The 24591-nt window shown below is 32.9% G+C and overlaps 1 protein-coding gene across 1 annotated transcript in view; it reads right to left on the bottom strand.

The window, feature by feature from the left end:
* Positions 1-1440: 1440 nt before the first annotated feature.
* Positions 1441-24591, bottom strand: part of LOC129218324 (ethanolaminephosphotransferase 1-like) — an 83732-nt gene continuing 60581 nt past the window's right edge. The window contains exons 7-9 of the mRNA XM_054852560.1: positions 14292-14472; positions 3355-3540; positions 1441-1494 (exon numbers count right to left, since the gene is read on the bottom strand). Coding sequence (XP_054708535.1) covers positions 1441-1494; positions 3355-3540; positions 14292-14472 — 421 coding nt within the window. The remainder of the gene's footprint in view (positions 1495-3354; positions 3541-14291; positions 14473-24591) is intronic.

Raw genomic sequence — 24591 nt, 5'->3', positions numbered from 1 at the left:
CACGGAAACTGTAGGAATCGAGGCCTTATCAAAGATACATTTAACTTTTTGCGCCACTATGTCCTTAACAATGGAAAAACTCACTTTCGTGTTATTGACTTTTCTAGCTAACTCAAATCTCTCTTAAAAGCAACTTTGAAGTATATTTTCATAAGTAGGGAGCTTATTTGTTGGCAAATCTCGGGTGGCCAAATATAGGGCACTCAAAGGACTTTCTCGTAATTCTTTTCTGAAAAGATGGATTCATGTTTGAAACACGTTTAGCAGAGCAAATCGACTTCACACGCAGATTAGAAACAATGAGAAATACTGATGCCAGCACGACTGCTTCATTCATTTAAGTAAGATACCTATAGACACAAGCCAACTAAAAAGCTCATAAATTCAAAATCGTGAGGTGCTAATGGGGCGTATTAGATGCATACACTGTACTGAGTGGCATCAACAAATATAAGTCTCGCGGGATTAAAGGGCCATGTGGACAATTTCAGAGGCAGGCTAATACTAAAATATCACATTTGTTTTATAAACAAATGTTCTTCCATTAGTATTTCATACCGAACTTATGAGGATCGTTAAACTAAAATAAAAAAAAAAAGCTGAAAAAGGGCTTAAAGTTTACATTTTTTCGAACATGTAGGTTCGTTGCGCGATCGGAAAATATTGTTTTATTTCAAAAAGATTTTTTTGTTTTTGTTTTGAAGTCTTCACTAAACGTAACTTCTCTGTTCTGTAGCCTGAAAAAGTACATTGAACCAAAAATGTTAAAAATTCGGAAAAAAACCTGAAATTCTCAACTTCTTCGATTTTTTAGGCTTGTTTCTGAATCAGAAGGTATACCAATCGCTTTACCAATCGTAACTTTTCCGTCTTAGAGCCTTAAAAAGAAACATTAAAACAAAATTTTTGAAAAATCACTAAGAAAACACGTAATTTTCCATTTTTTCAAATATTTAGGCTCGTTGCGGGAGCGGAAGATATTATCCGATTTTTAAAATTTTTGTTTTGTTTTGAATGTCTTCACCAATCGCAACTTTTCCACACTATTCGGTTCGAAAATAAAAACTTTGTTTTTTTCGTTCCACCCTAGTGACCACCGCATTAACATTTGGCACCATATCCTCCAGACATCTACCAAGAGTTTGTGACATCCATGCCAAGGCAAGTCGCAGCTGTTTTGCAGGCAAAAGGGGGCACAATGCATTATTGACAGGGTGGTCATTAAGTTTTGGCTCATCAGTATATATATATATATATATATATATATATATATATATATATATATATATATATATATATATATATATATATATATATATAACAAGCTGTCTCAACCATGCATTGCTGTGACTCAGAAGTTATAATATATAAGAAGTTTTTGCTTAATGCAAAGAGTGGGGATTTTCGAATATCATCCATTTAAATTGTAAGCTGCAGTGTTTACTCTGATGAGGATTTGCCAATGCGAAAGGGTAACTTTTCTGTAAAGGTTTCCTAAACACAAATCAAAAATAAAGCAAAGCCCAACTGTTTTAAAGAAGCACTAACGAAATAAGTACTGACACTTTCTGGTAATAATTTCTCATTGTCTGACTGTTAATTAAATTAAAAACTGACTGCATAAAAAGAAACAGAAACACTGTATTGGCAAAATTTCCAACCAAGTGGAAATTAGCACTAAAATGTACGTAATAAAGATACAAAAAATTAAAATGCAATATTTTACTGACATTCATTCAGAATGCAAACATTTAATGAAAATAGTAATAATAGAAAGAAATTTTTTGCAAAAATTGCAATGGCAAGAACAAAACTTTTTGTATAAAAATATGAACATCACACATTTCATATTTTTATTCAAAAACGTAAATGTGTTTATTATATTAAATTTTTCTACTTTTAAAAAACTTATTTTCAAAATATTGGGAAAGAAATCCTGATTTTTTTTCCTGATAGTAGGAGGTTAACTTACAAGCAAATTATTATTGAGCAATCACGATTTCTTATTGTTCTCACTTGACAGTCCTTGATGTTCCGGTTCCTTTTTCAGCTTGGACCAGGCCTGCAGCACCACCGTCCACCAGCGGCGGCGCGGCTGGTCCTGGGCACAGTCCCTTGGAATCCCCTTTTGCTGGGCGGTGGCGTCCATGTCCTACACACACATGCTCATACACAGTCGCTTACGCGTGCACGCCTTTACACACATACACACGCCTATGTGCACACACGTAAGCCTACACACAACTATATACACGTAAGCACCCAGGAGGAGGGACATGCTTGGGCGGGGGAGCCATTTCTAGAAACAATAACTCTAACCAGTAGAGTTTTGTCGCAACTCGTGATTGCGAAAAACATAATTTGAATTCAAAGTTTCGGAATTCAAATTAGAGTTAATTTTTTTTTTTGGTTTAAATTTTTCCATTATTGGCGATATTTAGAGGGTTAACCATTAAATCATATTAAAATTGTCAATATTGGGAAAATTAATCTGAATGAAAGGTTTTTATTATTTTTTTTTAATCCTTTGCTTTAGGAGAAAAAAAAAGGGAGTTTAAAGGTACAGTTATCAGTGGCAGCCCTGCTATAACCAATATTATTCGATCATCAAAAGCAGTAGTTGATTCTGTCAAGAGGAAGTAATTGTATGGTTTAGAAGTGAACAAACAGAATAGTTAAACAATAAAATGAAGCTTTTATATTAGAATAAATCTAAGGAATAATGTACAATGGTAGTCAACTTAAAAGATATTTTGCGGTGATAATTAGATGTTATCCTACTATAGTTTTGCCTGTAATACTAAATATGAAAATACTCTCCTTGTTTTACCTGTGGTCTATTCAAGGGTGCCCATATAGGGGGGCAAGTGGGGGCTCAAGTCCATCCCCCTTAGAAATGAGAACTTCCTTGCTTTTAGTGCTTTTTTCTTTGAAAAATTGTAAAACAATTTCTTTTCCAGCCATTAATGAATAAGTTATTAAAAATGTTCAATTTTAACATCTAAGCCCCCCCCCTTAAAATTTTGCATATGGGCGCTCATGGGTGTATTGCTGACAAAATTGAAATTATCGGCAGGCGATTGACTACTTTTTATCTCTTGTTGAAGCTGAGTTTGAAATATAGGGTGAAATGTTTTCTTCATTCACATTTCAGGGAGGAAAATTTCAATTTTCATAATCTTGTTTAGCATTGTTACAGCTAATATGTTGGTACAAGAACAGTCAAGCTTTTAAATATTATGTTATACTCAACTGAATTGTTTATTATACCAAAGCATATCAGAGCAACATAACAAGGACTCTTTCTAAATGAGCAAGGTATCAAAATTTTCTAATTTAAAATAAGATACTTACAACACAAACTCCATAATGAATATGAGCTAGAACAGACAACAACAACAAGGCCCATACAATTTGAACTTCAGTTTCACTTTGATGTTGATAGAAAAACACATAGACTAATGCAGCTCCAATAGGATAAAACAACCAGTTGAAAGTTTCACACCTTGTTGAACTCATTTGACTAACAATGAGTCGGCACTAAAATAAAAACAAATAATGAAACAAAACTTCAGGATAAACACCGCAAAGACAGGGTTCACAAAGCAAATTCAAAATAAGTTTTGATTTCTCAGACCAACAACCAAAATTTCACAAGACAACAGGTACGATTTCTCTATATTTTTCACAGCTCTTAATTTTTTTAAATTCTTAATAACAAAAGTCAAGACTCATGTTCTCCATGTGACAACCTAGCTTTAAAAAGTGGTAAACCAAAACACTTGCCTAAGTAGCACACATTTGTTATACCTTTAATTTCCAAGAAAAACAGTAAATGAAGGCCCAACATTGAACTCATGTTTTAACAAAATAGGGTTTAGCTGAATTTCTATCAAACTGTAGTACATAGTGAGTGGAGTATTTTCTCAAAAGTCACTGCCCCCCCCCCCCCCACACTACCCTTCTTAAGAAAAAAAATTTAAATTTTTGAACAAATACTTATAGTTTTACGATATTTTATTCAAATCTTAAAAACTTGACATATTTACAATCCTTATAACATGGTAAATGAAAAATCGCTTTTAAATGTTTATACATTTTATGCTTTTTATTTTAAAATTTTTTTATAGTTTGTTGAATTACATCATTTTTCTTTATTTCAGTGTTTCTCATGATGTAATGTTTGGTGTTTCTCCCATCTGATATTCATTGTTCCAAAAAAATATGAAATGCAATTTTAAAAGCAGTTTCTAAGCTTTCTAAAGATGCATACATGTAGGGGAGACCGGGGCAAGATGACTATGTTAACAATTTTTGTTGTTTATTAATTCATTTTTAAGGATAGTAAAATTAATTTCACATGAGCTGTTAGAGTAGTCCTTTGTGGTATTAAATATATTACCATTTAATTTTTCAAATAAAAATAACGAAGGATATTTTTATTTTTTCATGACCTTAACAAATCGTCATCTTGCCCCAGTAGTGGGGCAAGATGACTTTGACCTTGGGGCAAGATGACAACGTTGAAAAAGGTTGAACACATTTTATGTTTTGAATATGTTACCTAGTTTTAAAAATAATAACTGTGTTTTTACATCTTACAAAGTATCAAATTAAGCGTAACCCATTGGAGCCTAATGTAGAAGAAGTGGATGTGGAAGTAATGTAGAAGTTGTGCAGCGAACAATAGACACAAGTAAAAATGCCATTTTCATAACTCGAACATGCCTCATGCCACCACTCTTGACTTTTATAGCACTGGGTCCGTTCTTCAGTTGGAGGGTCACAATATTCCTCTTTACAAGCAGGGCATCTTATAACACGATTTTTTGAAGTTGATGCAAATGAATTGCTTGGCATGAATTGGGACCTAATAGACTTGCACCTAAATGAACTTAGTTTCAGTTTTTTTACTCCCTTTTTAGCTTTACGAGCTTATGTTCCCTGTTTTTTTTTTAAAATAATCCTTTTGTCCTTCCGCTTTGCTCCTTTGATGGGTGTGCTTGTCAGAATGTTTGAGCTCATTTTTCTGCTTTTTTTTTTCTCACATTGTGTTGCGTTAGGCAATACATTGAAATCAGAAACACTAACAGGCTTCTTTGGTGCATCGGAATCAGCATTTGCCATAGCTTCTGCTTCGTCTGGAGGGTTTTTATTTTGCATTTCCACTCCCAAGGTCTGAGAATTAGCACTAATATTTTCAGTTTAATCGCCAACAACATCATAGTCCGCTAAAAAAAGAGAATAATGAGTCTTGATCCCTCATTCTTTAAACCATTTATCGTCATTTCCAACTGTAGCTGGTTTGAAGTAAGCGGTGCTAAAAAGCCCACCAATTTTTTTGTCTGTGATAGTTTGTCCTAGATGAATGATCATAAAGTTGTCACATGCTTAGTTATGGAAGGTTTTTAATGGGCAGAAAAATGACACACCAGGAGCTAGAGTCGATGTGATGTGTGGGGTGGCAACCCAACAGCATGATAATGTTTTTTTCACTGCAATATAAGATAGCCTGCAAAGTTATGCGAGATTTATGATTGTCATTAATCAACAGAGCAGGAGTTTCTTTGCTTGGTTTAATTCAGTCAACTAGCCATTTGGTCAACTAGTTTAAAAATAGCCTCTGGTCACCGGCTTTCGAACGACACCTCCCATGATTCAATGCGTCCTTTAACCTCAGAGGAGAAGCGCAAGGTCACGTGGACAAACACACAGCGTTTACAGGAACTAAGTGGACAACATAGTCAGTTTAATAAATTGTGAAACACGGGCAATAGGCAAGCTCGTCATCTTTTCCCCGCGTTTCGGGCCGTCATCTTGCCCCAGACTGCCTGTTTGAACGGATTTTTCTCCATTACCATAAAAGAAGGCGATTAATTGACATTTATTTATGGTAATATGTGGTATTTAAACTAAGTTACTCATAAATACTAAACAGATACGATATAACTTATCTGTATCTGTAGCAGAGCTTATTTACAAATGCATAAAAGTTAGATCGTGGCAACGGGGAACAACCAGAGCATCAGAACTAACACAAATATGGCGATTTCAGCGTCTCTATGCTATTGCTGAACGAACAGCAGATAGGAGACCTTATAGTATGCTGTAGATGCTGTTAACTGGGGGACAACGGAAAAAATAAGGAATTCGTCATCTTGCCCGGCTCGTCATCTTGCCCCGGTCTCCCCTACAGAATTATATAGTCAAGATCATGCATACAGCACGTGACAAAAAGGCAAGCGTCAACTTGCTGATGCATTAGAAAAATTCCTTTTTCACCTAGATAATAGAAGATTTGTGTTGGAAGAAATTGGGTACAAGCTGATTATTATTTTTTTTTTCAGTTATTAGTATCTAATTACGCAAGCATTCCCTCAAAAGTTGACGCCCCTCCACCTTGTGCTCCTCAGACCATTGAGAGAAAGATGAGCACTCCCATTCAGTTGCTATTGTATGCGCTGAAGCAAGAGTAAAGGCAACCCAGATGATCAACGTTCAAGCCATCCAGGACAGTACGTGAGGAAGGACCGCTGAGAAAACAGTCGGTTGCCACATTTCGTGCTTCATTCAATCCTCCTAGCGAGAATTTTCTCCCCTTCACCCTGCAACTCGAGACGGGGAAACGATTGCCAATCAAATGACACCATATCTCACCTCACTAGTGTTTATCCAAACAGCCACGCGTGTTTTATTAGTCTGTAAGGGTGAATCAGGAATCACAGAGGCAGATTTTAATAAGGGGGTGGGGGGAATACCACCACACACAGGGATAAATTAATTTTTCATTTATTATTTTTTAGTTTACTCCTCTGTGATATGAAGAAATTTATTTTAGTTATTTAAAAAGAGCACACTACACAAAGCATATTCGCATGAAAGCATTTTTCTTTGCTAAAGACGTAATACTGGAGTCATTGGGAGTAACTCACCGGTTGCGAACTCAAAGGAAGGTAATATCGTGGTTTGTCCAGTAATTTTTTGTTGATGGGATCAAAAATTTACATTTTTAAAAATATGTGTAGAAGTACCTAGAAGAGCCACATTGATCCGAAGCTATTTGCGAAATGCTAGATTAATTTCTCAGCTTATAAAAATGCCAAATGAAAGAAATTGCATGGTTATTTCTAGACAAAATCAAAATGTTAATGCAAACGGTATGCAGTATCAAAATGATATCTCAACTGTATCATGGCTTTAAGAACAAATCAGCAACCGCTTTGAAATTTGCAGAGAAATAGTTTCTAAATTCTTCAATTAAGCTTATATGTTATGAAGCTATGATTTTCTCAATTACATAACATTTTATGGTTAAAATATAAATTATCTAAACTCAAATGAGGTATGAGTTTATTTAATAACCATGCCCTTATGTTATAGTCATTATAACAATGTTCCTTTTAGCATTTAATTTGTTTGAAATGTTGAAGATATTTTACGCCCCTGTTCAAAGTATATCAGTGAATAATAATATTTATGTACTTATAAGTATATTAATTGGCCTTAAGGAGATCTTCAAAAACATCTAAAAAGTAAAGTCATGAAAACTTGTTAGTGAAACAGTGTAAGGAAGGGGGGGGGGCACTTTTCAACTTCTGGGGGGCCCTCCAAAAAATTTTGTATACCCCCCCTTAGTGAATCAGCTACTTTTATCATAAAAATGGACAGAAAAAAATGTCAAAACCAACAAGGCCATCACCAGATTTTCGTATCAGGGAGGGTTTTACCAACACATTTCTCGTGAAACCTATACAAGACGAATAAAATTTGATTTTGTTCACATATTATATTGGTTTTTGTTACAATGCTTTATTTAAATGAGGGTAAGGGTATCAGTATAAGCAAATATAAAAGGGGACATTTCCATTAAATGGAAGAAAAAAATTATGTAACTTCACCCTTATTAAATATTCCATGTCTATTTAAGAACTCAAAAAAGGAGGGGGGGGGGGGTGGAGAAATAAAATAGATCCATGTACTGATGTATACGCATTCAAAGTAATACTTCTTAAATTCATACTGCTTGACACTTTAAAAATGTAAAATGTAGTTTAGCTCTTTTAAATTAAAAAAAACTTTGATGTTTTCGTTAGCGTCAGGTATTCAAAATCTGAAGAAAACTAGTGTTTCAAAGGAAATGATATTCACAACAATAATAAAAATAAAGACCGCAGAAAAAGCACTTAATTTGTACAAATTTGTTAAAAAAGTTTTATTTTTTAAATGGAATTGAAAAAAATAAAAAAATAATAAAACAGTATTAAGAAGTTTTCAGCAAAACAGTTTTATAAAAACCATATTTTTACTTTGTTTAAAAATTATTTTGAGGGGGATTGAACCCTAAAACCCACTCCTTAGTTACAGCCATGGGAATCAAGAAACATAAGTTTAAAGTTATTAGTCAGAAATGGAAAACAATCACTACTTAAATGCAGGGATGAAAACAGCCCGAAGTCAAAAAAGAGGAAAAATTGCGAGACTTAAAATTTGAATAGATATATATTTCTTACATTAAGTGAAATTATATCAATACTATACTGTCTTTCAAATATTAAAAGATAAATGTTTTTTTTTTTTTTTTTACTAGTAGAAATGCTAACAAATGAATAAATAAAATAAGCTTGCATTTATTTAAGATTTTAACAGATATATCAATTCCATTTACTATTTTCATTTTCCCATAGCCCACAAATCAGGTGATATTAAAACTTTATAATGTAACATATAATGCTATAAAACTTCCGTATAATTAAACACTTAATACAAGCTGAATCATTGGACACCATGATTACAAAATGACATTATCAGTGTAGCTAACCTTTTTGTGGAGCAGCTGGGTATATTCTATAAAAATCATTAAAAAACAAAATCCAATCTAAAACTTTTTGAGCTTTGATGGTCATTTTAAGCACTAGCATAAAATTGATTATTTTTAAATTGATAAAAAAGTTTTAAACACTATGTCATGATTTGAGAAGATAAGCATCTTTAATTTGCTATATTTACATGTCTGTTATAATAAAATAGCACATTCTAATTAAAATAAATTTGAATGTATTAAGATCTTTGGTAAGCCTGATATGCATTAAAACTAGATTTGAAGAACGATGTTGGCTTAAATTAACTTGGATGGAATAGAATAAACATATTTGAATGGGCTTGGCAGTCTTCATAAAAAATAAAGTATAAGAAGGGTTGAAAATATTAGTCAACAAAAAGGTATTAATGTCTAAACAGTAGAATGGCATAGCAGATAAAAATGAGAGAGTGTAACAGAAGCGGATGCAATCGGATTTCAAAAGCTACATCTAACAATTGCTCCCACCATCACTCTCCAGCATTCCTCCCCCTAATATACTAGTACGCCAACCATCTTAGGATCGGTTCGCCGTTCCTATACTAGTATTGGCAGTCCTGTTACTATCTTAGGACTGGCAGTCTCCCTCCCCTGCCCGGAAATTGGCAAATTAATATTTTTATTAATAAACCGATAGATGTGTAGGGGTGCTCTGCCATTCGGGAAACACGGGCGAGTCATGTATTACGATGTTTTCCTCTAACGCCACCTGACCCGACCTCTATTGATGCAATTCTACAGGATTGAGGCGAACGCGGAGAAAAGTGCTCTCTGTTGTCGCCTCGGCTTCCCATCTTCGAACGACCCCCATTCTTGCGCGGGATTTCGCCACCAGGGTGGGAGGAGCCATCCTCTCCTCTGATTGGCCTATCCATTCACTTCCTTTTTTTTTTCACTTTTAAATTTTTTAGTCGTTTTTAATTTTAAACTTCCTATTAGACATTTTTATACAGGGAATTAAGGAGCTCTAAGCTCCAGGCGTTCCAGAAAAAGACATATGTTCATGTTCATTTCTCCCTCCATTCCTATTTCACCCTCTTCACCAACACAGCAAAAAGTTCCTTGCTTCTTTCTACTCAAGAAAGAATGTATGCCTCAGCAAGAATCCTGATGGGAAGGTCGGGGCAGAAGGGAGGTGAGGGGGTATTTGCGCGATCGCTAGAAAGTGACTGTGAAATGAGTGTGGCAAAACAATGAGCGCACAAGTCTTCAGCAAAAAACAAAATACATACAAGAAGGGTTGAAAATAATAGTCCACAAAAAGTTATAAAGAAATAAGTGATAGGATGGCATAGTAGACAAAAATGAGCGAGTGTTATGGAAGCGGATGCAATCGGATTTCGAAATGCATAAACACCGACGCTTTCTATGTCATTCTCGAGGATTTTTCCCTCCCCACTCACAAAACGAAGCTCCTTCCTTCTTTCTACCTTAGAAAGAACACGCGAGTCAGCAAAAATCTTGACGGGAAGAACGCGATCGCGATCGATCACTGGAAAATGCTCTGCGTCCGGGAAATGAAAAAAATACAAAAAGCGGAAAATCGCGGATTCGCGGAAGATTTTCATCCCTGTAAATGCGAACAAATTAACTGCAAAATATTAAGCATTAGATCGGCAGAGAGACTAGGAACGATTAGTTGAAAAACTAAACGCTGCAGGAATTGTTAAAAAGTGAAATCTTTGCAAAAGAAAAATTATTTTGTATTATTACTACCGTTTTTAAATGCACTCATTTTCTAAGAGTCAATTAATGTTATTAGTTTTAAATTTGTAGCTTAAGTTAAGATATATTTATTAAACTACTTCACAGGCGAACAACAGAGGCTTTCAATCTATTTAGAATTACATTACTTAGGTGGAAAAAGTACTTAAAAGGCACACAATTTTATTTCCATTAATGTTTGAATTTGATAGGTACCATTTTGTTTAGCTATTTGTTTATATTTGTCATATAAAGCTAAAGAAAATTCTTGTAGGTTAAAAGTCAGTTATAAATAACTGACTATTTGGAATTATAGACTGAAGTTCAGGTTTTAAAAAGCTCAAAAAATCATGACGCAGAGTACTTTGCTTAATAATGTTCATCAAAAGCGAGTCAGTCAAATCGAAGAATCAGCATAAACAAGCAACTTCTGACTGCCAAGTAAGAGAAGTCACCCACTTTGTCCCTGCCCTCCAGTTCTTGCCAGCTAATTAAGGTATTGAAACTTAAACGTGTCTTACTTAGAGCGTAGTGCAAAACTGCAGCTCACAAGTGATGTCACGCAGGAGAAAAAACTGGTTTACTCTCTAACGAGTTTCTTTTGGATACTTTGAACATAGATCGTCAGGAGTGAAAATCAAAGAATTTCGACATTGTGTATGAAGAGGTTTGGTTATTTAGTTGCAGAGTATTCTTACTAATGTATATTTCTGTTCTAGGATATGAAGCATGAAGTCAAAAACCAGGCGCTTAAAACCAGTGCAAGCACCGAGACCACCGGTCTATTGTATTATCCGTGTTAAGACCAATAGCAGAACCCAATAACAGAAATGAACTTCAGCAGTTGTCTAACCAATATGTTAGGCAGTTCCCAAGGATCCACATAGTGATATTTAATGTTCAAATCTTTGTGCAGAATAATAGTCACATTTAGACAGTACATAAACTGAGCTGTCTTCTGCCACAACGCATCCTCTACAGGAAAGATTGTCAGTAATATCCATAATATTAAGATACCTACTAAAAGAACAATGTCCAGTTAGTAACACAACAGACATTTTATTTTCTTTCCTACTCAGACTATGCAGCTCCCTGGATTTAAACCAGGGAGGCTACTGGTTGAGAACTTTGGCCTGTCTCTGAGAGTCAGACTAAAGCCACCTAACATATGATTCACCCATAAGTATGTTCTTTGGAGTAAACCTGATTGCATTGTAATGCAAACAAAGGGCAGGCTCAGGTCCCACAAATGGGGTATTGGAACTCTGCTTAGCTAATTGATCAGCCAATTCATTACCCACAATGTCACAGTGACCAGAAACCCAGTTCTAAGAGATATTTCAACTTTTAACATGCCATATTGCCATGTGCATAGTTATTTTAAGATGCGAATAACACGAATGTATCACTTTGTAAAAAATATAAATGAATCCCAATGTACAACAAAAGCAGCAAATGCACTAAATTCATTTTATTTAAAAATCAGCAAATGCGGGAAAAAAATATATTTTTCTCAAAATTGTGTAACAATTTTATAAGCTAATCATTTTTTCTCTAAACAATCACAAGTGCTGAAGAATTTCAGGGGAGATAATGGTATTTGAAAGTTGAAAGAGTAATACTGGAAATTAGAATTAATTCAGATATACAATAACATCTAGCTCAGCAAAAAAAAAGTAGAAGTATAACCATACATAAATTATAATTTGAAAAAAGTACTTCAGGAAAATTATTCATATCAAAACCTTTTCTCGCCTGTCCTAAACTTAAAAATATTAAAACTTTCCTTCATTTCAATAACCACTTTTATATGTAATGAAATCAATTGCCCTTTACATGCACTTCGCTAAAAATCAGCCAATTTTCAATTTGTGAAGTCTATGGGAAATTGCATTTCGGTTTTACTCAAGAATTTTTTTTCAGCAAAAAAAAAAAAAAATATATTATGAATTTCTAAAATTTTCTGGATTTTTTAGCGCTCGATATTTTTTGACCAAAAAAAAAAAAAAAAAAAGGAAAGAATACCTTGGTTGAAAAGTAAAAATATAAGTAAGGTTAAAAGAGCGCAAATTTGGAAAAAATTGCAGTACATGTTTCGAAAGGCTCCCCACCCCCCTTCCCAACATTTATTTAATTTACTTGTCTTTGAAAATTTTCTTTGTTTAGAGATGATTTTGTGATGCATTAAACCTTTATTTTATGAATTTTCCTGTTAAAAAAACTTTTACGGGGAAAATAGGCTAAAAAATAGTTTAATAATATTATACATGTAATGAATGAATTAGTAATAAAACTAGCTTCAATTGTAAAAAAAAGGGGGAGGAGGGGGAATGCAATTTCCATTGAAAGGCTTTCAGACTGAAATTTACCATGTCTCGAAATAGTGTACGAAATACGAACTCTCTCAATGAGCACAATCTTTATTGGTTATTTTTTTAATCGGGATAGCTCAACAATTTACTAAAGAAATAAATTTTTAAAAGACTTATCCACTAATCTATAAACTATACACTTGTGGGTGATATAAAACAATTATGTCAAAACATTTCTGGCATAAAGTAAAAACTCCAAGTTGATGACTTTTAAAATCCCTACAAGAAATAGCACAGCAATATGAAACGCTCTTCCGTGGATAGTCAAGCCACATGCTGTAAACATGGTTAAATACAGAAAAAAGCACCAATTAGAAACAGTAAATGAAAACAGGAGACACAGAAGAATAAAAAATATATTTTACATAAACAGAAATACAAGCAATAACTGCCCAGTTACTTTGTTTCAGAATCTCTGAAACATCCCCTTTTCTCTGAAATAGTATTCTTTGCATACACTGTCAAGATCATTGCATTGCAATCCAAAACTATGGGAATAACTTTACTAATACACAATGCAAGTAATAATATTTTGGAAGGGTGTAATATGTATGCATCCAAAGATATTGCATGGGCTGAGCAAGGTATTTTTTTTTGCTTTGGTAGTTATGGGTTTAAGTAGAACAATTAATTTTCAAGTTAAAAAAAGGGGGATTTTTCAAAAAATGAAAATTTTATTAATGTTATTTTTGTGAATGTGTTGTGATTTTTCTTACTAATTTTTAGGAAAGCACCAGTTTTATTAGAACAATTTTTGTAAAAGTACCAAGTACAACAGGACTGTATAGGGCTCTGCACTTGATCTTTCAATCCTTTAAAAATTCACTTGATCATTAACTCATTCAATTGTATTATTTAGTTATCAATTCAATTACTTGCTTATTGATTCATTCATTTATTTATTAATCATTCAATTCAATCTCTGCATTAGAATATAGATACAGTCCTAAAAGTGTTTAATAGGTTGTCTGCACAGTGATGTAAGAGTGTAATGGTAAAACTTACTGTTACCTGCATGGCGAGTTGCAAGTGCAAAGGGGTTAATCTCATTGCTATATATTATACAGAAAAATGATAGTAACAGCCTCAATAACAATCACTCTACCCTCAAAAAAAAAAAAAAAACCTTCATATTTTTGGAATAATTTAACCAGCTCTTGAACAAATCTTTCAAAACAAAAATTCTTCCGCTACATACAGCAAAATCTCAAAACCATATAACATTTATGTGCTGAATGCCACAAAAGAATACATTTTGGCATGTTTATGCTCAAAATATGCATTTAATTTTACAAGTGTATAGGCATACATTCAAAATTATAGCACTAAATGCCCGAAAAATGATGAAAACAACTTACAGCAATGTTAGAAAACACAGTTCCAACCAACCAATAAAATACTCTTGGATCATTATTTATAATATCTGTAGGTGAAGACATTGCCCACAATGTGGTACTAGCAAATAGTAGAAATATAGGCACTAATGGTCGCATAGCTTCCCATAGTGACTTCTGCTTCAATTCTCCATTTTTATAAGCACTTTAAGGGGAAAAAAATAAGTCAAATTAATTCTATAGCATGATCGAACAAAATATAAAACTTTTTCACCAAAATTTTAAGCATGGTTTTTTCCAGTAACCTTTATCACATCCCAAGACTTTTATCATTGAATAAATTGAACTCTGAATAGAAAATTCTCAGTTTTAAATTCAAAAATTGCATCTCCGCATCTACGAAAGTAATGTAGAGTCGTGCTCGTTTATAGAAAAGTCAGGTATAGGGAATTTAAGGCTATATGCATATATTTGCACTTTATTCCAAGAATTTTAATCTTTGAATATTAGATTTTACAATTTGAATATAAAGAATAAGTATGGATGTCAATATAGAGTATCAACCTTCTAAAAAAAATGTGTATTCAGTTATCTCTCTCTCTCTCTCTCTATATATATATATATATACATGTGTGTGTGTATACATTGGTAGACAATTGCTAAGACCTAATAGCAATAGCAGCGCAGCAATAGCAACCACAAAATAGTAAACAAGGAAGAATGGAAATTAGCATATGTGCGGTATATATATAGTAAGACATGCTGTGCATATGCAAATTTCGGATTCACGACACTATTTGTCACGTGATAGTGCTGACAAACGATTTAAAGCATGCGGCATGTAAGGACCATTGTTAGTCAATGGCAGAGTTTGACGGAAAACAATCAATTGAGGAACTTGTAATTTTTGGTATGTCTTCCTGACATCACTTAGATGATTTTACGGGTGGCTGTATTGTTGGCAAGAATGAAACGAGATCAAAAATTAAAGATGTTAACAGGGAGTTTGACCTCAGCCAGTGTTGATTTGAGGCGTTGGAAATAATTTTAAACAAATTAAATTAATAGCAAACCTCAAAGGGGAGGTCCTGTATGCAGTAGGACGCCTTCAGAACAGAGGTATGTAGTGCTAGCAACAAAAAGGCACAGCGACTGAGGTAGCAGTTTCTTGCTGCTACTATCAAGCCAATAACCCTGCAAAACTGTAGCTAGACATTTGCGTGCACCACTATATGCCGCCTGCTTGTTGATTACAATCCCATTGTCTACAAGTCAGCATTCTGCATCTTTTCAATGGTGTCGTCAGCATCATAGCAATTGGAGGGAAGTTGACAGGGCTTGTGAAATACTCTCTGATGAAAGCAGGTTTGGTCTGTTGCCTGATTGTGGATGACAACTGATCTGGCCTGAATGTGGTACTGCACACAGGCCAGCAAACATTAAAAGGGCCAATGTCCTAAAAGTGGTGTGGGATGGGATCATGATCAATGGCCGTATGTCGCTCATGTGTTTCCAAAAAGGACAATTACTGGTCAAAAATACGTTGATGCTGTTCTGCTGCCTTATGTTTGTTTTGTGCTGAAGAGGGTAATAAATTTGTTTTCATGGATGACAATGCAATATGTGATCAAACAGCTGCTCTCCAGAATTAGCTACAGGATAAGAACATTCAACCTGTCGGATATGCAGCACTTTCTCAAGATTTCAAACTCATTGAAAATGTTTGGGAGGATTTAAGGAGGAGTTTTGCTGGTCAACGATGTCCTCCAATAAACAAGGAAGCCCTCACCCGTGACTGATAAAGGAATGGGATAAATTACCCTGAATGCTGCTGGAATGATATTGTGCAAAGCATGACCCGACATGTGGAAGCTTGCACTGCCCACAATGGTGGCCATATCCTGTACTGACATCATACTTCTATCCGCAGTCCGTAATTACATTTTTTCACTTTTACATATGTAGCACAAAATGAGTTTTGTTCTTTGAACGCTTATCAAAACCTCCTGAATTTCAGAGCATACCCATTAAACAAAGCAACAGTTTTGCCAATTTTCACAATACAATATGATGAATCCCATATACCCAATAGCCTATTAAGAAATCATCTGCTGTTTACTACATGTTAATTGCAGTCAAACACTTTTCCGTTTCAAAGCATTGTTAACATACATTAGTTTTTTACTTTCTTTTCCAAAAAAGGAAGTATTGTATTCACGAAAATTTTTTCACTCAAAATTCGGCCTTAATTTCCATTTTGCTCACCCCCGAATTAATGTTGAGGTTTTTTTTTCGACCCAACCACACGTGGATATATGCCTAGAAAAGTACAGACACCCTAAATATCCATTTTGATGACCTCCGTATGTACGTGCATATGTATCTCGCATAACTCAAAAACGGTATGTCCTAGAAAGTTGAAATTTGGCAGGTAGACTCCTAGTGGGTCTAGTTGTGCACCTTCTCTTTTGGTTGCATTCGGATGTTCCTAAGGGGGTCTTTTGCCCCTTTTTGGGGGGAAATCATTGTTAATTTTGATGTAAACTCACATGATGTTATAATTTGGCGGACACTTGGCGATATATCGCCAGTCTTTTGAACGCCAAGTTTTGTCGCCAACTTGGTGACAAATTTGGCGATTTTTTTTTTTTAAATCTGGTTTCAATTTGGCCACTGTTGGTGATATTTAGAGAGTAAACTATTGAACATATTAAAACTGCCAATAATGAGAAAATGACATTAAATTGGAGTAAAAGGAAGTCATGTGATGCACACATCAGCTCGTTTTTATATGGTACAGCAAGCTTTTTTCTTTTTTTTTTTAAAGGAAACTAAACACTGTTAATAAGTTCACCATCACTTACACAAAAAAAGCAATCAAAAGTTTTCATTTACATTTAAACATTAAAGTTTAATATACATTTACAGTGAAATGAAAATAATGAGAGAGAAAAAAGACTGAATGGTGTATGTTCATTAAATAACATAAGGCTAACATTGCACCAAGATAATTGTAATGATTATTGCTCAATATGTGGTTGAAAGAATTTAACAAGTCACCAACGAAAACTTTTCATTATTAATATGGTTTAAATGTACTTACAAATGTTAATTGCATTTATTAGTGAAATCTAAACTACTTCTTTTTGTACCAGGAACAGGCCCGTAACTTAGGGTGGTCGGGGGTGGGGGGTCCATTGAACCCCCTGGGCTTTGAAAAAATAATGTTTCTTCCGAAAGTGGGAGCAAGTTTTGTTGCTTTCCGATAAAATTTGCATTGGGTACACAACTTATGCCCCCCCCCCCTCCCACCCTGTAAAAATTCGAAATGATGGGCTTGACTAGCAAGTACAAGGCTGTAATTGCCAACCTACAAATCAAAACTAATACATAGCTACCATCCTCAAGATAAAAAAAATAGGAGCACCAAAGGGAAAAAATAGGAGCAACGAAGGTTAAAATAGGAGCAAGAAATCGTGGCCTGTGCTAAACCTTCCTTCTGTACCGTAAGCCTCTATAAGTTTTAAGCACCATTATAATGCTTTTCTAAATTTTCATGTTTAATTTTCAGCAAAACTACAACCAAGATTAAAATAAAATTATTTAAAAAAAAAGCATCGCTACGTAGCTACATATTGAAAAGTAAAAAAACATTAGTTTGGTTTAATAAAACTGCAACCTCTTTTTAAATATTTTTTAATGCATATACGTGTATTTAAAATGCATTGCATAAGAACATATTGAAGAATAAAACACAATTACGTCTCATGCTTGGAAGTAAAGCTCTTATGTATCTTCATAGTAAAGGTCAATCCTCAGGAATTTTCCAAGTGGCCACTAGACCGCAAAATTTTAGTGGTCAATACGATTGCTAAGTTTTGAAATACAAACTGGGGGGGGGGGGGGTTAAAACTTTCATAAATAAATAAATGAATAGGACTTGCACATTCTAAAAGAGTATTATTCAAAATTTTTTTACACATGGAAAATTTAAGTTAAAATAGGTTTCTGATCTTTTTGCAAAAAAAAAAAAAAAGAATCAATAAATGAGAAGTCGGCAGGAAACGGCAGTTCAGATGAAATAGTTTCAGTTTGTAGCAAAACCTCCAAGACAATGAGAATCAAATACAGATAAAATTTTCCCTTAAAAAAAATAATAAATTTGAAAAAAAAAATTTTTTTTGAATTTTATGTTATTTTCAATAGTTTGTATCGAGATAAATGTCCAATTATTTTCGGAAACTTAGGCAATTAAGTCTCGTCTACTTCCATCTTGCGGCTGACCAAACATGGCGAATATGAAAAAAATTAAGATTTTTGAATTAGTTGCATAAAAGTAATTATAAATAATTAATAATCCTTAAAAACTATAATTTAGATGAAACAATCAGTTTTTAGTAGATTAGCATCTAAACCATGAGGATAAAATAATATTCTGAAGAAAAATTTTGAATATTTCGAGAAAATAACTAAGAATTTTTTGAAAAACGAAAAACATTTTTAATTATTTTTAATAGTTTGCATTGCAATAAAAATCTTATTCCGTTTTTGGAAAATTGGTCACTAAAAGAGAATTATGTACTTAAATCTCATAAAATGACCAAATATGGCAACTAAGTCAAAAATTAGGATAGGAATGTTTGAATTTGTTGCATACAAATAACTTAAAATCCTCATGAAACTACAATTTAATTGAAAATATTTAGCACAATAGCTTCCAAAGCAGTGAGGATAAGATGAAATTTTAAATAGTATAATTTTTTTTTTTTTCATTTCTCAAAAAAATTATTCAAAATAATTTTTTTTTAAAATTGCAGCACATTTTACTTTACTTTAATTAGTTTGCAGTTAAAACAAATACCCAAATCTGCTCTGTCTTTGAAAACTTAGGCACTTAGCATTGTCAACTTCCATCTTGTGAATGACTAAACATGGAGGCGAATTTTACACTCAGTTGAAATGCTTGATCAAAAACCGATGTTCTCCGATCGTCGCTCCCCTCAGTGTTTATCCTGATACTAATGCTTCCAAAGCATCAAATTGTCTTCTCTTTTGTTGAGTTTGTACATAATTCCTGCTTTCAAGGATAAGGAAATTTCTTCAGAAAACAAAAAAAAAGTGAAGAAAAGTCGAAAAATCGGAGTTTTTTTGGAATAAATCGGATTTTTGGAGTATGCAATAGAAATCCAAGAAACTCCGGGAAAAATGGAGCACTTGGCAGCTATGCTAATATTATGCTTCATGAGACTATTATTGTTATTTTTGGCAAGAAATATACATCAATCATGTAGATGGCACTAGGAGAAAAACACCAAAAAAAAAAAAAAAAAGAAAGTCTGCGTCCTTAGCAATGAATAAGCAGCAGCCCATTTGGCGGTTTTTCACCTAACTTGGCAGATCTGAGTGAAAAAATAGGCAACAAATGTTGGAAAAATTCTCAAATTTATATAATTTGCAATGTTTTTGAAGTATTTAAAAATTTTACCCATGACAATATCCTGATTTCAATATTCTATTGCTGCCATAAGTGTCCTTAATTCTTTAAACAAATTTTATTTCTAATATTATAATCATAATAGCTTCATTAATTTAAGTCTACAGATAAACCTAATGATTACTTTTACGAGTCTCTTAAATCAACTTGGCTGCATTTCGAATCAGATTGACAAAATATACTAGTCCTCAATTATACAATAAGACAAATAAGAAAAATTAAAAGTAATGCTAACCACAAAATAATTAGTATTCAGGCATTAGAATCTATTAGTAAAGAACAATGAGTGAGTTTTATAGAAATGGATGCAGTCAATTTCGAAATGCATACAAAACCGGGACTGATGCGTTAAAGGGTCAGAACAGCTAATAGAAATGGCTAAGATGAGTAAATTTTACATATAATCTGTAAAATATGATAAGTACGTTTGTTCTTAAACCCAAAATTCAAGACTATCTGTTACAATGAATTTTGACCTTTTTTGCTGAAAATCAAGCCTTAACATGACATTTTTTATCATGGGCTGAATCCAGGACATTCCAGGTGCGCTGATACTGTCTGTATATAGAAAAAAAGAACTTTTTTTTTGTAGAAAATTGTAATCTTTAAGCTTTGTGCAAGAGATCAACATATTTTTGGACTTGAATATAATTTTCTGTAGTGGATTTGAGTCTGTATCAACTTAAAATTTTGAACTGCCAAAAAGGTTATTTTCTTGATACAATGGTACTATTAACACAGGTTATTCAAAGGTTTTAGATAAAACTGTTTTCATGTCTGTGTGTGAATAAACACATAATGTTGTAAGTTTACATATTTCAGAGAGACAAAAGAGCAGTTGAAAATTAGTTTGATTAAAGGAAAAATTTGCAAAATATGCAGTTCTTAACATTGAAACAGGATTAAAAGCCGTTTTAGAATGCAAAAAGGGGGAAAAGGGGGGAACAAAAGAGCTGTTCTGTTTCAGTTTTAAAAATGCATTACTTAATGACCATTGTTGTAAAAAGAAATTATGACAGTATTATATTTGTTACACTTCAATGTATCAGATAAAAGCTGAGCCAAAAAAGTACAAGTTAATGTAACACATTACTAAAATAAACACACAACAGAAGAAAAAGATTAGCCTTGATTCAATGAATGCTTAAGATTTAATTTACATCTTTGAATATCTAGTTTTTGAAAACTGACAGTAGATATAAATTTATTTATCAACTATCAAACATTTAGACATTTAAAAGAAAAAGAAACATTAAAGACTTTTTGATAAACAGTGCAAGTTCATAGTTTATTTTATTTTACTTTTTATTTATTTATTTATTTATTTTTTTTTTTTTGCGGCTCTCAAAAAAAAAAAAAAAAAAACTACACCATATCAACAGGGGTCTGTCCGGGATTTTTCACAAGGTCCATTTTTTGTAAAAAGTCAAATAATTTTGTGAAAAATGAATTAATTTTCTGAAAAATCAAATAATTTTGTAAAAAATAAATAAATAAAAATTGTTAAAACAAAATCTAAAAAAAAACCTTAAGTAAATGAGTTTATTTAAAGTTAATCATCCTTGTTAGTCTCGAAAAATCAAACCCATATAATTTTCTCTCAAAATAACTGTTAAACATTGCGCCACACTCACCATTAAAACCCAAATATTGACAAGCAGGTAAAATTATGAGAATACTTTCTAATCAAGCCATTATTTAAAGGTTTGACGCCAGACGCAATTTTGAAGCTGGTAACCCTATCTGAAGCGATCATATTTTTCCATCACCCTTACTATCCCTTTGCAGTTCTAAGTTCATTTCGCTGATATATATTATTATTGTTTATTATATCATGAGCAGGGAGAAAAGTGCTTACCAACGCCGTTCCAGAAAAGGTTACAACAACACTGTTGCTAATCAGCTGTGATAAAATAAGCAAACAAAATTATTTAAAACCAAACTTATTTTCAGCTGTTAATTTCTTTCCAAGAAACAAACAACAAGCATTATATTTATTTGGCAGTAGCAATTATTTATCGCTTGCAGGAGCATCACAAGAGTGCCGATTTTTTTTCTTTGCAAAATTAGCAGATTTTGTATAAGCTGATCCCTCTAATTTGACTTTAAAAAAGGTTCCAAAAATTATCGGTTTTATACACGGAAATATGCTATTTCAGATTTGCTCTTTCAATAAATAATTTGTGAGATCCATTCTTGTTTATCAGAATTTTGTGAAGGGTCCGTTTTGATTGATCGGGATTTTGTGAAAGGTCCGTTTTGGTAGATTGGATTTTTGTGAAGGGGCCGTTAACGGACCCAAATATCTTCTGGCCAGACTCCTGATCAACTAGCAATGAGACGGGCTTAGGCTTTAGACCAGAAAATAGGTTTCAGGCTTGGACTCAAGCAAAGAAATTCAATCGCCGATCTCCAAACAAATTCAAAGCAAATAAACAGAACATGCAGTGAGAAAAAATAATCAACATTTAAATCAATTAAATCTATGTGAAAATTTAACCAAAAAAGAAAAAAAACCTGAAAATAAATTTACGCTCTTTTACAATATATTCTTTTGCGATTACTATTGTAACATTTCATACAGTAATGCATTTGAAGTGGAGCATTTTGAGAAAATTTAGAAACTTCTATTAATGAAGAATATTTGACATAACATTTTTCATTAATGGAGATATTTAAAAAAAAATTAAACCAATCGCAGTTGCAATAAAAGTACCTATATTTGTTTGTTGTAAAACAACAGCTGAGACTATCATTTCATTAAATCATGTTAGACTGTAGAAGGCTTGATTTTTGATACAAGAAAGTTTTCTTTGGACTCGGATTTTGGTCCGAGAAAAATATCACCTGGGCTCAGTCACATTTCTCGGGTTAAGACAGGCGTGGGTTTTCAAAAATGAGCCCGAACTCATCTCTAATAACTACTTTTCATACAAAAGAATTTCCTGTTGCGGGGGATAAAACTGTTTGGAAGATCAAAAATAGACTTTACTGGCAAAAATTTATAAAATACTGACCAATACTGACTAAAAACTGACCAAATACTGACTAAAATTTAAAGACTTAACTAACTTTGGCATAACAAAAAAGAGTATCATACTAAGTGAAATAGATGCTAGCTTTATTTGTAATTTTCATCAACATAATGTAAAGCTTATTTGGTACAAATTTTGACTGAAAGATGCGAGTTTAATTTATATATTTAGTGAATAATGAATAAATATTTTTTGAAACTACGAAAATAAATGAAAAGATCTTGCAATTGGTCAAAATATTATCAAAAGGTTATGAATAGTATTTCCTTCAGAATTTTTTCCTTTGAAAACTCACAGGAAAACAATTTCAGGAAAAAGTTTAAAAAAATCTTTTAAATTGTACACATTTAAAAATACTGTTTGACTTATTTTGGAATAATAATCAGCAATATTATGGGTTTTAAAAAAGATGCTTATTTTATTTGTAATGTATGACAATGACACTTTTGTAATGTAAACATAAAATAAAATTTTGCCTAAAAGCTATATTTTTAGTTTACATACTTTCTATATGATGATGAGCAGAGACCTACAAAAACTTTTAAAAGTTAGGAGTCCGGAAATTTTTTTAGACGCCAGACGAATTATTATTAAGTTTAAAGAAATACTAAGTGCAACATGGCTTCTGAAAAAAAAAAAAAAAATACTGGTTGATTGGGGTACCTATTAAGTTGTTTGGGCAGACTGGCACCCGGATTTGATCAGTTCCTGACCATAAGAATGACGATTTTTTACTGCAACTAGGAAAATATATTAATTTAAAAGGTTGTTCAAATGTTCAAAATTTTACTAAATAATTGAGAAAAGTTTTTCATCATTATTCACATTAGTTTTTCATTTTAAAACCACTTTCAAGTATAAAAATTTTGAAATCAAGAACAGAAAGAAGATAAAGTCTATAAATTGTACACTCAGCGCTGTTCATTTTTTAATTAAAAAAAAAAACAGTATATATTTGTTAGCGTGAAAATAATAGTACATGTTTCAAAAAGTTTTTAAGCATTTATGTTTGAAAAAGAAGATCAAGAAGAGGGATCGAGAGAGAGAGAAACAGCCTAAAAAGAAAGTCTGAAAACTTTATAGTAAAAGCAAAAACATCTCGTGTTCAGAAGACTTTTAATTGCAAATAAGAAGTATTGGGTAGAAATTGAATTCCCTTGTATCATGATAAATTTATTAACACAATGAAAGTTACGCGATATTTAAAAGAAGCATAAAAGTATATTTTGTCTTTCTTGAGAATAATACACCAAAAATTCTCTCATCCAATTCTTTCTTTGTTACATTTGGGACAAAAATAGGGAAAAACATCAATTTGATGAATCAATATTTTGAGAAATCACACCTTATTTACCATGTACCGCATGAGTAACGGTTTTGTACACATTCAAAAATAAAATATGAACGCTGTGATCTTATGCAGTGATAATAGGGAAGTTTTTGATTTTTCAATTTTATTTTTATATGATAGAGTAACATGTATGAACATCATAGGTGAAAAATTCTTTGCGATACGATAAGTAATTTTGCTTTAATTAATTTTTAAAGTTCAAGCTCTTGTGACGTCAAATGGCATAGGAAGTGACGTCATGCCCTCTTCCGATAGGGGAGAAGCCGAAGGTCACACATTCGACTTCGAAGACGAAACGTAAAAGGCTTATCTCCTCGCATTTAACTCCTCGTGTTTCTGGAACATTAAACCTCTCATCCTCTCGGAAATATTCGAATAAAATCATTGATGTTACATGAGGAAGATTATTTAGATTGTGCTTTAACCAATCCGGTCTCCATAGTG

Source organism: Uloborus diversus, chromosome 3, assembly GCF_026930045.1.
Source record: "Uloborus diversus isolate 005 chromosome 3, Udiv.v.3.1, whole genome shotgun sequence".
Lineage (NCBI taxonomy): Eukaryota > Metazoa > Arthropoda > Arachnida > Araneae > Uloboridae > Uloborus > Uloborus diversus.
This window is presented reverse-complemented; position numbering and strand designations above follow the sequence as displayed.